Source organism: Oreochromis aureus, linkage group 1 (assembly GCF_013358895.1).
Source record: "Oreochromis aureus strain Israel breed Guangdong linkage group 1, ZZ_aureus, whole genome shotgun sequence".
NCBI lineage: Eukaryota > Metazoa > Chordata > Actinopteri > Cichliformes > Cichlidae > Oreochromis > Oreochromis aureus.
Window position 1 is genome coordinate 778,844 of NC_052942.1, and position 14,349 is coordinate 793,192.

General features: G+C 45.7%; 1 protein-coding gene across 8 annotated transcripts in view; it reads right to left on the reverse strand.

Annotated features, from left to right (window-relative positions):
* Window positions 1-12,237, reverse strand: part of tp53bp1 (tumor protein p53 binding protein, 1) — a 20,937-nt gene extending 8,700 nt beyond the window's left edge. For 3 of the 8 annotated variants that reach the window (XR_005614289.1, XM_031755955.1, XM_031755950.1), the window contains exons 1-18: window positions 9,967-10,477; window positions 9,234-9,312; window positions 9,064-9,148; window positions 8,916-8,983; window positions 8,714-8,818; window positions 7,472-7,526; window positions 7,201-7,388; window positions 5,989-6,115; window positions 5,802-5,896; window positions 5,532-5,719; window positions 3,096-4,191; window positions 2,775-2,891; window positions 2,504-2,695; window positions 2,362-2,428; window positions 1,755-1,847; window positions 582-840; window positions 413-481; window positions 167-319 (exon numbers count right to left, since the gene is read on the reverse strand). Coding sequence is in view for 7 of the 8 variants with exons in the window: in XM_031755955.1 (XP_031611815.1) it covers window positions 167-319; window positions 413-481; window positions 582-840; window positions 1,755-1,847; window positions 2,362-2,428; window positions 2,504-2,695; window positions 2,775-2,891; window positions 3,096-4,191; window positions 5,532-5,719; window positions 5,802-5,896; window positions 5,989-6,115; window positions 7,201-7,388; window positions 7,472-7,526; window positions 8,714-8,818; window positions 8,916-8,983; window positions 9,064-9,148; window positions 9,234-9,312; window positions 9,967-10,146 (3,216 nt within the window). In the remaining variant the exon portion in view is untranslated. Of the gene's footprint in view, window positions 1-166; window positions 320-412; window positions 482-581; window positions 841-1,754; window positions 1,848-2,361; window positions 2,429-2,503; window positions 2,696-2,774; window positions 2,892-3,095; window positions 4,192-5,531; window positions 5,720-5,801; window positions 5,897-5,988; window positions 6,116-7,200; window positions 7,389-7,471; window positions 7,527-8,713; window positions 8,819-8,915; window positions 8,984-9,063; window positions 9,149-9,233; window positions 9,313-9,966; window positions 10,478-12,157 lie in introns of those variants that run through there. The other 5 variants (XM_031755951.2, XM_031755954.1, XM_031755952.1 and 2 more) reach the window with 5 other exon arrangements.
* Between the last annotated feature and the right edge of the window lie 2,112 nt (window positions 12,238-14,349).

A 14,349-nucleotide genomic window follows, 5' to 3' on the forward strand; every position in this document is an offset into this window, starting at 1 on the left:
CATGGTGATGTTTCTCGATAAAATCATGCACATAACTTGCACAGCAGTGCTGCTCTCTGAACTGTGCAGAGGAGGATTGCATGAATTTGCAGCCCTGACATGTTCTGACAGACAGAAAATACAAAAACACAGGCTCCAGCAATCAGACCCAAACAGACACAGGTACCTCGGTGACTTTGCGATCCACCTCTTTGCCGTCCTCATAATAAACGTCTGTAATGATCCGAGTGATGGTGGTCCGCACTTCCTGGATGGTGCGCACGTGTCTGCGGTGAGAGGGGACGACGGTTCTTCTAAAGGACGGAGACTCGGGTTCACCCTTTCAATACAAAAGAAAAAAATGAAAGAATGACAAATGAACGATAGAAACACGTGATTAATCTCTTCGTCCAAAGAGGCTCACTGTGCGTACCCGGCCAGCTGGGGAGCGAAACCCCGCTGCATCGAAGCCGGTCTGCTGGGAGACTGCCCGCTGGCATGTCTGAGCACACAGGACAGACTGATTAATATCACAATAACATCAAATATGATGGAAATCACATGTTTATCCAACTGTGCATGACTGATCCTGAGTCGCATACCTTGCTGGGCGGTGTGGAGGTGATGGTGTTCTCAGAGGCCTGCTGGGAAACCACTTTCTGCCTGACTGTTGTGCTGCTTGGGGAGGTCGGCTCTTGAGCGTCAGGCAGTCCTCTGCTGTCCTCAGGCAGCTCAGCGGGGGCGAGCGCATCCCGCAGGTCCTGCTGCGGCGCTGTCGATACATCCTGGCTGTTCGGTAGACTGTTGCATTCCGATACGGACGCCTGAGAGCTCCTCTGTGGTGAGGCGAACAGTTCCCCCCTGGAAAGGACGGTACATAACCATGGAGCATCTTTCCAGTGATCAAATTACAGGTCAGGAATCCAAACAAGAACCTTTCTGCTTTCAAAGATTCATGTTTAGCTCTTCTAGTGGTTGGTTAGTCCAGCAACAACCACAGAATACTTCTGTTCACTGCTTTTCACATATTTACTGAAAACCTGTTTATACCAAAGGCTCCAAAAGCAGTGTCACACACCAAATCGTCACCTTTACTTTCCAAAGGTAAACACATGGCATGGACGTGTGCCTTTTCTTAAGTAGTCGACTGATAACGAGTCAGAGCAGCACTAATGTTTCCACAAAGGATCACAGCAGTGTGGCGTTCAGCACAACGACCCAACTTTGTCACACCTTACCACTCTCCATGTCCTGAGAGGATACACACCAAGTAGATAAAATAACCACCCAATCTCCTCTGGAAACATAAAGTAGGTCTCAATGTCACATGCACACGCAGGCTCACAGCACGAGGCCTATTTCTGTCCTAACACACACTAAATCAGGGACAGGGATTCAAATCCCAGGGTCAGACAGACGTGTGAAGGACTAGATGATTTATAAAGTGGGAACATCCAGATAGTGTAAGGGTGACACAGGACAGTGTGGTGAATACTGTGATATGCATGTGCTAACATTAACACTGGGGAGGCAGGAGACACAGTTTTTAAATCATAGGCTCAAAATGCTAACAGAAGTAGGACAACACTGCTGTGAGTGTGTGGCAGGCTTTCCTCTGTGGACCTTCATGCCTGCAGTGCAAAGCACAGTCACAACATTTATCCAGACATATGAACCTCTAATGGCATTCCTTATTGACCAGCACAGTGAAAGGCTTGAACAGTGTGAATCTTTATGCATTTATCTGCCTCTGTGAGACTATGATGTGAGCTTACCTGACGAGTGTAGTGTTTCCTCCAGGCTGGCTGTCCTCCTCCGCCTGCTGCTGTCGGTGCACCTGCCTGACCCGAGTGAACACCGACGGGCTGCTGGAACGTCAACAATGGAACAACAAATCGTCACGCGCCGTAGCTCAAAGAAAGCGATTTCTTTAACATAGTAAGCAAACCAACATGCCTGTGCAAATTAAAAATGAATTGGTTGCTTTTGTACCACCTGATATCCAGTCACTGCACTGCACACTGCATGCATGCTTACAGTCTAGCAAATGAGTGTGTACAGTACATGCAGTAAGACACCAAAATCTACCCTTGCATATTACTCTGACAGACTTTAGCCAACATAAAATAAGATAAATGTTACTTTTGCATCCCAGCTTTAAGTGAGCCAATGTTCAAGTGTCCCTTATTTTGTGAATAACTAAAGTTTTGGTGCATACTTTTAACAAAGTACTAAGTTAAAAATGTTATTTAGAGTTCAATCAAACCTCAGACTACACTGGGAGATGACATAGAGACACAGCATGCACAAGTGGAATAGACTGAAATGAGAAGGAGACAAATTAAAGAATTTAATTAACGTGCAGAGAGAGCGCCAGCTTACCTGGTTACAGCCTGGGAAACAGTCGTAACCTTGGTGACAGATCCATCCTCTTCTGGTGGCGTCGGCTCTGGGGAAAGAAATGCATCGCTGAGCGTGCGGCAGCGACACACTTTTTCACAAACAGCGTGGAAGGAGTTCTTACTCTGCAGGCTGAAACGCTCTGAGCTGCCCTCCTCAACAGGCGTCACCAGCTTCATCCTCAAGCTCAGCTTCCCGTCACCTTTGTCAGCTGCGTCACCGCCACTTCCACCCAAAACGATATCGCTGCTGGCCATCACCACGTCTGCGGAGACGTCAACCACTGCATCCGACTTTTCAGAAAAAGAGCTGATCTCTGGAGGAGGGAAAAAATAATATTACTAAGACCGTGTTATGTTCTTTGGCTTTTGGTGAACCGGTGTGGTGACACCCACCGATGGGAGTGCTGTGTCTCAGCGTCTGCTTCAGCTGGCTGATCAGCGGTGGCGTGGCGCCGACAACAGGTCCAATCAAGTCTCCTTCTTTAGGAAGGGTGAAGTGGAATGAAATGTCTGTAGCAGAAACACACGAGTGGAATCAGGTTAAAGATCTTTGTGACCCAAACACAGATAAAGTAATTCAACCTTTAAAACAGGCGTCAGGGCCTTTAAGTTCTTTCTAACAGAGATACTCGGTTTTGGTGTTTTACACTTTGGACATTATGTGGACACGACTCTCCGCTTACTCTGCAGAAAACAGATCTTCATAACGCTCACCTCCCGAGCTGTCGCTCAAGCTCTTTTCTTTGAGGGCCTCTGGTTCACAGCCCGCCCTCTCCGTCTGGGACAGCCTATCGGGAGCCGAGTGCGCCTCTTTCTCCTGAGTCTGGGGTTCGTGGCCATTGGTAGAGACTGACACTTGGCCTGTGATTGGTTGAGAACTGTGAGTCTTTGATTGTGAGGCCACCTCTTTCTCACTGTCTGTTACGCAGATGACGCTGTCCTCTGCCTTGTCCCCACTCTCCTCGTCCATGGGTTCGGGAGACAACAGCTGGCTCTGGGAGAGAACCAGACCCATTCCCGAGGTACCCTCGGCATTCTCCACCTCCATCGCCACCTCCTGATCCTCCTCCTCTTCACCTCGTTCACATTCTTGCATTGTGTTTTTGTCTGCCTGGCTGTTGCACCCCACCTCAGGTTGCGGCGACAACGATTCCACAAAGGGACTTTTCACAGCTCCTCCTGACACATCTGCAGAGCTCTTCACTGCATCCACAGCAGATGTTTGAGAGATCATAGACTGTGAAGGCAGGCTGCAGGGCGTAGCGTCTGAGGGAGTCTCCTGCACACAGCTTTTACCTGTCAGGTCAGCAGAATCAAACTTTGGCTGCGAGCAAGACACCATGTCAGCACAGCCAGCATCTTTGCTGTCAGCCTTCACATCGTTTACATTCACATTTTGTACATTCAGAGAAACTGCTGATTTCCGGGCCAGATCGGTCGCTTCAGTCTCAGCACATTCAACGTGGCGCTTCGGTGATTCGGCAGAGGACAACACTTTGGAGCCGGCGGCGGCTTGTGACTCCGACGGGACGGCTTTACTCTCGTTTCTCTGATCGTGAGACGAAATCACAGAGTCGCTGGTGTCGACGCCAAGCGGCTCCTCCAGTTCCTCTATCTGAGTGGCTTGGCTGTCCTCCTCAACCCCCTCAGAGGTGAGCTGATGACAGCTGCTGTTCTCTGTGTTCACAGAGAGCTGCAAAGGCAAGGTGAAGGGAGCCGACTCAAGATGCTGGGACTCTGTCTCACAAGGCAACGACGCTGGCTTTTCATGCGTCTGTGCATCCTGGCTCTGCGTTGGAACAAATACATCCTGAGGAACAACACACAAAACCATCAGAGCTGCAGCTAAACAACGCATTTGTTACCAGTTATTCACACACTGCATTAAGCAAAGTCTATTTAATTATTCATTTCTACACATGCACCAATGCATTCACCAAAGTTTCAAAGTTAGTCTGCATTACTGTGCAAAAGTTTTGAGTCACCCTTTATTTCTTCATATTTTACCAGGAAAACTGGGAAGACGTTTATCGACGCGCATGCAAACGCAGCACATGTGAGGGAAGAATAGAGGAGTTTTCTTTATTTTACCAACACAGCCTGAACTCTCTTAGGCATTCCTGTTTTTTCTAAGCAGTCTTCAGCACTAGTTCTCCAGGTCTTTTTGGACAGATGTTTATCTGCTGTCGATAGTCTCAGACCTGCTGTCTCTTTTGTCCAGTTTCCTCAGATTATTTTTGGTGCACATCACACTGGGACATGAAGCTTTCAGCTAATGGCTCTCACCTTATTGGTGAGAAACAGATTGTTATCATTGGTATTCTTCATAGGCTCAACAAAAGGAAATGATGGGAACACATTATGTGTTTCTGTGACAGACTTCTAATAACCAAGTGCCAAAAGACACAGTAGACAACACTGGTTCATCGCTTAAGTTAGGAGCCTTTTTATGCTTGAATTATTCATAGGTTAATGTTATGACGTAAAATGAGTGAAGGGGAAAAACCAGCAATGTCCAAAGAAACCTTTGGACCTTTAGAACGTCTGGAGAACTGTCCAAAGCTACAAGAAGCTGTCTGCTTGAAAGAACAAGACATACAAAACCCAGATGACTCAAGACTTTTGCACAGTTATAAACCAGAGACTCAGCCTTTAAACTGGACGCTGCACAGAAGCAAACTCTACCTGCTGCTCAAACTCTGTTTACGAGGGGCAGCCAATCAGACGAAAGCTGTTTACTACGTCTCCCTTCATTTCTGAGAGTGGAAGGAGGAGCAGCACAAAGACCCAGTGTAACAACAAGCAGCAGTCCTAAACTGAAAGTGCCGGTTCTCCTCCACAGAGGAAGAACTACACAGTCAACGTGGTTTTCTTTATAAAGGGCACAAACAAAGTTGGTGCTGAAATCAACGAATTCTTCAACCAGCTGGTCAGCTGACATACAGCCGACCACACAACATCATCTGCTGATATTCTGATCTTCACATTTTTTATTGATTAGACAGGTCAAACAGTCTTTGTCACTGGGCCTTTGTGATGTGGGCAGGTTTCTCTATCATCTGACAACTTCATGCATCACATATATAATCCATATTTTCTACTGGAGAACATTTTAAATAGGCTGCTGAAAGTAAAGGATGAAGGACATACATGAGAGAACTCGGGCTGCGACGGTACAGAGAGAGTTCGCTCTAAAGCAAAACCAGGGGAACTTTGGGATATGGGAGTCGATGCAGATGGTTGTGGCTTGGAGGCGGCCTCGGTTTCCATTGGCTCGTCCTTTTCTCCTGCTCCCCTGTCATCCAGAGGCAGTGATGTATCCATTTGTGAATCAGCACCTGACAATGCAAAGGGACGTTAGCTTTATCCACCAGCTGAGTCCATCTCTGAACGCAATCTGAGATAATAAAGCAGATTTACCGTTTTCATCCTCTAGTTCGGTTGGTGAGCTGGGAACTATTAAAGGGGTATGGCTAAAGTTGTCTGGGGTGGGGGCGACATAATCAACAGAGCTCCTAGAGGGGAGAGAAAAAAGGACATCAGCTCATTTTTCAGGGATTTATTGTGTGTGAATGACATGAAGATGCAAGAGCAGCATGCAGCTTACTGGGACAGACTCTCCTGCACCAGTGTTCCCTGTCCGGATAGATGCAGCAGCTGTAGGGTGTGGGCGGGTGTGGAGGTGGGGTGACCCTGCTGCTCCGGCTCAGACACTGTACTGTCCACTGCAGCAGCTGAAAGCAGCGCAGAGACAAAGAAACAGTTTGTATAATTGCAGATCATTTTCCGTTTGCATGACTAACCTGTTTGTACGAGAGAAACAAACCAGGACTGTTACTTACTTACAGTGAAGGAAGCACAAACTGTGCTGTCTTGTGAAACATGTGCTCAACACCTCTACTTTGAACAACTTCTCATACATCGAGTCATTTTTTCCCTAAAGGGTTGGTTTTTCACAGTTATTCTGATTTAAACACACGCGGGTTTATATGGACCCGTCTACTAAGCCTCACCCTGTGTTACGAGCACACCAGCGTACCTGTAAGGACTTAGAGGCCACTGAAGACGACTAGAACAAAGGAGGCTTTGCCATTCAGGGGCATACTCACTGCGCCAACACGTTCCATGTGTTTGTGATTATTTGTGATTTAACAAAAAACAAACAAACAACCACGTCAGGTGAAACCTTGTCCATGCTGATTTTCCTGTCAACTCATTTTTACGCTACATTCAACATCTGTTGGTTAGCTCGTCACTAACTTAACAGCAACATGTAACTAGGACAAATCATTTAGGTAAATAACTTTGAGTTATTCGGTCTCTTCCTCACAGTGAGGAACTTTAAAACACCCGTCCCTCCAACAATCCCAGGTTACTCTGTGTGAGGCAGTCAAAGAGCATACAGTCCAACGTTTGGGTGTGGATGATCAGTGGAAGGCGTGGAGTGAGATGAGAATGAATAAATGAGCAAAATAAGACAGGAACTAGGATTTTTATAGTTAATGATTAAAAAATATTAAATAAAATTAAAAAAGACCTGCACTGTTAAATAATTTAAATTACAAGGCTGACACAGTACACCTCTGCCAAAATGTCTTTTTCCGTTAACCACAGCCCACTAGTTAAAGAAGTGAGATTTGAAAGGTCTGTCCAAATAGCGCACTGACTCCCAGACGGCAACCTTCCAAAAAAAGCCACAACCCACACTTAAGGCTAACCTTTCTGATGTGACATTTTGTCAATGTGGTCTGAAACAATATGAAGGTGATGGCCTTAAAAAGACAACATGCGTAATCCTTCGAGTGCTACGTGGATGTACCTGTCTTGTCAGCATCAAACAGATCATCCTGTGAGGACAGGATCTCACAGTCCTGCTGGTCCTGCTCAGCAGAGTCCTGCAGGTTCTGCGAGTGCAGCAGAACCTGGACACTCAGCTGCCTGCCTGACTGACCCAAAGACTCTGATGAGCTGCTGGAGCTCACCTCAGACCTGGAGCTCACCTCAGACCTGGAGAAAAGAAATTTCAGTGCAAAGCCAAAAACACAAATATCTAATAGATGCAGACTTTGAAAGGTCACACGGAGCTGCACCTCAACGCTTTGTTGTCCTGACTTTCTGAAGTCCTGGAACTGATGTTCTGCTCTGCTGGGAATGAAGAGAACATTGATTCATTTTGTTTAACTTCATGGAGTCACTGGGAATGCTCGGGTCGGACACAAAAACATAATTATACCCAGCACCCCTCATTCTGCATCCAGAGATCAGGAACGCATTTCTGTTGCAACCATAGACTGCAAGGATGGCAGTACACAAGGCAACATCAATCACCATGTTTGTGAATCCTGAGTCCAAGCCTCAACATTAGCAGGAGGAGTGTGAGGAATGTAAGAGTCATCTGGAGTTGATGGTGTTGACTGTAAAGCCCTTTTAGCAAGGGCAACCATCAGTTCCTGCTGGCCCAAAGCCTTCACTGTGGGATGCACGATGGTGGCAGGTGGGGTAAGGACACGCACAGCAGGGACCGAGAGAGCAATAAACAGCAAACAGCTGATCAACAGCAAAGTGACGTGTCACTGAAACCAGACCAGTTGGGCCACTAATGATCTTTCTACAGGTGTAATCAGTGAAATCTTCCACAACTTTTTCAGTACAAGTCTTCTTGACTAACGACTCTGTGTCATCGTAGATACTGCTGAACTAGATCATGTGTGTATTTATGTTTAACACGTGTAAATGGCTGTGCTTGATTTACCACAATACAAAAACAAGCATTTAGTAACAAAAAGTGAAAAAAGGACCCATTATCTTGTTTTCACTGGAAATTTAAACAAAGGCCCAGCGCCAACCAGAAACGGCGAGATCTAAAGTTGTAAGCTAGCACATAAGGTAGCCAGCTTAGCTAGCAAATCACCTGGCTGTGTATGAATCACAGCGAAATAGATGCCTGCTAATGAGTGCTATGAAGTGCTAATAAAATAGTATTTCACTCAGAAACTAAAGCATAGACTCCTCGGAGACACAACCAATCATTATTTTGTCAGATCATTTCATTAAAAGTGCAAAAAACAGCAAACAAACAACAACAGCACAAACACAATCATGAACCTTAGTTACGCTGGTCGCATTAGCAGCCCAGCAGACAGATGTTAGTTGCAGCTGTTTGAAATGCATAGCAGCTCTGCCTCCATGTTTTGGCTGTTAGTTTTTAACAGAGGCACACCACGAATACGAGGTAAACCAGAGCGTCACTGCCTCGACGCAGCTGAATGCAGCCCTGTATTAATGTGGATAATGACAGTGTAATACCGACACGTGGATAAAAGTCCTTATACCCAATTTGTTGCATTTGTCTCCATCTTCCTCCTGACTGTTCACGGCTTCACCACACAGATCCTGAGTCTGAGAAAGCTCAAGAAAACCAAACTGAGAAGCTTCCCCTGAAACACAACACAAACCGTAGCAGTTACTTCCAAGCACGACATCGAACAGACCGGCAGAAGCTTTTGGAAGTTAATGTGTTGGAAAAATACGTACCTTCAGACTGAATACAGTGTGTAGTAGAATCAGCACCAGAATCCATGTCCGTGTCCTCTGGTACACACCTGAAAAATAAAGTTAAACCCTTCATTGCCATCTGACCCTGACCATAATCAAACTGCAAAAGTGGACGAATCAAACATACTTTTTGTTGTTTGGAGGAGCGCAGATGTTTAAAACTTGACTGTCCTCCTGGAACGCCGAACTGGGGTTGGCTGCAGCAAGGCCGTCTAAGAAAGAAGGAAAACCGCTGTTTTATCTTCATTCAGGACAAGAAACACTTAATTATCTTCCACTACACTGGAAAACACTTACCAGGCTCAGCCTGGCTGTTGCTCTCTGATTGGCTGCAGGTCTGAGAGCACCTGCTTCCTATTGGTGAAGATATTAATTCCTAGAAGAGAGAAGGTTGTAATGTAAATGACAGAAGTTGTGTTGCTTTTTTTTTTATACATTTTCAACTTTTAACGTGCAACATTTCTTTTGGGTTTAAACTAATTCAAAGCTGTACAATAACTAATAACCGACAGTGGTTTACTGTTACAGATGCCTGAGTGTTGTATCTCAGTCACATGAACTGTGCTTCAGTGTTTCCCTGGAAGTTTAGTGCTTTGGAGAGTGGAGGAGAGATGCCCTGACAGCAGGTCTGAACAGAAAGCCAGCACAGGCCTCTGTGTGACGAGTTTAGTCGTTACAGCTGAGCTGCAGTGTCCTCCAAGATCCCGATAGCTCGAGATGTGAGTCTGAGTCAGTTTGCTTGTAACAGATTACCAGCCGGTCAGAAATAATGGCTCTGCCAGTATGTCCAAAGTGTAGCCTGCATTTCACCCAGTTTTTCAAAGTGAGCCTGGCTGATTAATGGGCGGATGGATAGCTGAGGAAATGAACTGGACCGTCTGTGGTCGAGTTGAGTGCAACGTCCGTGAAAAAGCCACTTGTCTTACCATTTTACTCAAGTAAAAATCTGTGCTTATTGTTCTTTATCTGGTCAAGTAATCAGTAACTGCATTACAGACAGAAGAGCTACTGGGTGAGATCTGCTCCTTACCAGTACCGGGCTGCGAGCGGTGGGCTGTAGACTGGACAGGCGACGGGCCAGCAGAGCTCGGTAGCTGCTCTCGGGATCGTCTTCTAAAGCGACACTGTCCGGCTGGGAGTCCTCCACTATCAAACACGGGTTGTCTGGCTGAGGCAGGCTGGAGTCCAGTTCACTTCCACCGGGATCCATGGGGTCAGGCCAAGGGCAGGAGACGGGCTGCTGTTAGCTAGCCGAGCCGTTGTGAAACAACAGAGGTGTCGCCATGTGAGTCCCTACAACCGGCTATCTGAGGTAGTCGCTGCTAACTAAATAAAAGGCTAGCAGCTAACGCTCCGCCCAAAAACAAAAGGGTGCCGCTTCCAACGCAACAGCAAGTCTGCCCGAGAGAACCTTAACCATGCCCCCAGGGACACAGGTACATTTACCTGTAAGCCAGCAAGGCCATTACGTTTGGGGTCGTGTGTGTATTTAGCAGCTTCTTTTCATTTTCTTTGGAAGGACGAACATGGACACGCCCATATTTCGCTTCCTCGCGGTAAAACTTGCTAGAAGTGATTTCATTGGTTCAGCTGTGATGACGACGTCACACGACTAGTTTGATGGTAGCAGGGTGGATATAATGGATAGCATGAATGGTATACATTCACTGTATCCTTGTATTTACGTTAATATAGCTATAATTAGAGTTTCCATATATACTGTATGTATTGGATTTTAAGGACTCTTTCTACACTGTGGAGTTTCACAGCCTGTGGTGATAAATCGTATCAAAGACAGAAATATAGGACACCAGGTCGCGCTGGGATCTCAGAGACCTTCATGGGTCCTTGTGGGGGTTTTCAGGAAGAGATATGGGTTCACTTTTTTTTACTGTAATTCCCCTCAAGAGTTTGTGTGCACAGGTTATATGTTACCTGACATCCTGAATACTGTATGGTCAGTGTTTTCTGTATTTTGGCAAACAAGGATTTTCAGAAAAGGGGAACCCTGAAACCAAACCTGGGGGCATGGTTCAATAGCCTACACGTGCATCTCGGGCACTGCAGGCCGTAATCGTAAAAGAAACGAGGCCCTGTGATCACATGGTGATTTTGAGTGATTAAAACTGCAATGAAGCCCAGGTTTATTAGACACGCTTTGTAATGAGCTTTTAATCTTGTGCTGCGTGCTTGCAGGTTTGAAGATTAATATTAAGTGACTTTGTCATTTGACAGTTCCAGTTTCCATGGAGATACCACATTACCAGTAACACCGCAGTCTATGCTAATGTAGATCACAGTTTGGCAGAGGAAGTACAAAGGACCAATAATGCGCTGTAAGAGGCTCCTATGAAGGTGGGGTGCACGGCAGACCTTTAAAACCAAACTAGATAATATCCACACCATGTTCAAGAGTCAAGAAGACCCTCCACAGCAGTCATCACAACCATGAAATGCTCACCATGAAAGGCCAACAGTTAGACATTAGAAGGGTGCTTTGGATATCAGATGATCCTGTGAGTGATTTTATAGCGATAGTGATGACAGCACGAGACTAACGTAGCAGGATGAGGTCACTTTAAGCCATTGCACGCTCCAAGTTCATTCATTTTTACTCCAGCAGACTGGAATCGTCTCTACAGACTGGTTTATATCGTTCTTATCTTTGTGCAGCCTGTTTGCGTTTGATCTCACCCTCTACTCGCCTTGATCTATTCTGCTCAGCTTAAGCTGTGTGTGTGTGATGCCAGACAGAAGAGAAGGGCCCTGGTCCTCTTATACAGGGAAACAGCAGCAGCATGGATACTGACCGGCATTTCAATATGGAGACATGTGGCCTGCAACAATGCAATAATGAAGCCCAGATTGTGCCAGATAGCTCGCGGTGCTTCTATTCGCGGTAACAAAAGATGAGGAGGTGTGATCTTCACCCCTAGCTGGATGGATGCTGCTGGGCATCAGCTTCCTGCAGCCAACCTTACGACTGGCACCGCAAAGTTCAGCGTCACGTCGTCATTTCTGCAGGTCGGCCTGACACCCACATTAAGAAATGCGCAGGCACTGCCCAAAATGTCTAATGTGAGCCACCTCTGCTGGAGCCCGACAGACACACGCGCACAGACACGCCGTGGACGCATATAACGCTTCGCCCTGTCAGCCCCATCACTATCTGCGCCCGCTTCTTTACCGCAGTGCTAAGAGAAACAAAAAAAGAGCTTTACCTTTCGAGATCAATATGTCTGCTCCTGGGCTTCCCAGTTTCTCTCACCGTCCCGTTGCTTGCAATAATAACGCGTCCAGCATCGCTCAGTTCCTCCTTACCTCTGTTTTGCTGAGAGTCGGGGTGTGGGATATACACGCATGGCACGTAAAGATGCAAGGGCATTTTTTAATGTGGATATCATGCTCGGCTTCGCTGGAGTCAAACGCGGCACCGCCGTATCGATTAGACTAATCTAGAAAGATAAAAGTATTTTTTTACCCTCATAAACCAAAAATAAGCCCAGAATTTAATGTCTCTCAAATTTATGATCGACTTATTTCTAAAGTCATTTGTTCTCTCAGTGTTGTACTGAACATGTGACAGATACGTATTTTTTATGTTTCTCTGTGTATTCATACTGTTCACCAACAAACTTTAGAAGTGTGACATTATGCATCTAACAAACAAACAGACCCAAAGAATAACAATAATACTAATAATACAGTTTTTGTCAGGTTTGAGCTTCTGTGTGTAGCCTGCAGTCACAGGTCGTGACGACAAACATCTGATCTATTAAAGTAAACAGACACGTGTAATATGATGGCGTTTAAAAGGATCAGAAAACAAAGAAATGCCAACTCTTACATTCTGAGAGCACGCTGTGTGTGTGTGTGTGTGTGTGCGCGCGCTGAACATATTGAATGGGAAACATGTAAATAATCCATGATAAATGATGCTCCTAAAGTCTGGGAATATGTTGGAAGTGACACAGAAAGAAAGTCACTGCCTTACATTCATGTTGAACAGATGAAGCTTGGTTTAGACGGGAAATCTACTTCCTAACTTACATCGTAACCGGAAACTACTCTTATCCCCACACGGCAGCCTTCCACATTACTCACTGATGTAAGTGTCTGTTTGAGAGATGGAAAAGTCTAAAGTAGGGCACAACAATCATCCGTTCATCATATGATTCTCAGCTTTCCTCGCTTAATATGATCCCAAACAGATTTAGTCTCTCCTGCCCTCCTGCGTGTTTCCGGACTGTGATGAGTGTAATCAGTTTCACAGCCTGTCTGAGCATCCTGTCGTCTGTGAAAGTAACTTTCTCACATGTGTTAAATGCATCCCCTTTTTCATAAAGTGATTGGTCAAAGTTTGGAAGTCGACAGCTCCTCACAGCTCAGATACATCGCCTGCAGTTTTCTGCACATTCAACAGCGTGTGACATGTTTCTGTGATTTGGGAGGTTAGGAATCATCTGAGGTACATCAGTGACACAGGAAGCACAGGCTACATTACTGTTAAGATTAGTTAGCAAACTCACAACAACACTGCTTAAAAAAGTCTCTTGTTACTTTCTTGATTTCAAAAACTGGTGTTGGACCTTCTGTCTGCAATAAAGCAGAAGAGAGGAGGAGCGGCCGTGCAGCTGAGACATCTCCTCCGTCCCTCCATCCTGAAGTCTACAGCTGTGTTTTTGTCAGATTGATTTTTCTTCAGCACCTACATTTTGGACAAAAATGTGTTATACTGTATGTAGTCATTAGATTTTCACATGTTCACTTTTCTATTCTTAGTTTTTTTGTATTTATCATTTTCTTCCTTCACTTACTTTTCCAACTTAAATGGTTTTGTTATATTAAACAATCCCTATTTATCTTATTCTGGGTCTTGGTGCAGCTCTTCATTTTATCTTCTGTCTGAAAGAAGTTATTTGAGCTCTTTGCATCCAGAAGATTTGAACATGAGGTGGGTGTGGCTGTCATGTTCACGGCCAGAGGCGTGCTCCTGCGTTCAGCCAGAGCTATGACTGCACTATATTGTATAGGTTTGTGTACAGATTTGCGTACACAGACTGATTCTCAGGCAGTGTAACACATGCAAACACAATGATGTGGATGAAGCTGTGGGCGAATGCTGAGTGGCTGGAGCAGACTGGTCAGTGTTCACTGGAAATAAGAGAAGGACATGAAATAATCCAGTGTGAAAAGCTCTCAGTTTCTCTTCAGCTCCTGGCTCTGCTCTTCGTGGTGGCTGGCCGATGACCAACAACAGCACAAGCAAGAGCAGACCACAGAGCGGTTGTATCACATATTTTTGACACTGCCACCATCTGTTAACAGATCCTCTCTGCAGGTAGACAGGCAGTCTGTAGCTGCCCACACACTACCATCACTGAGCCATTCATTTCCCCTTCACAGAGTCGAA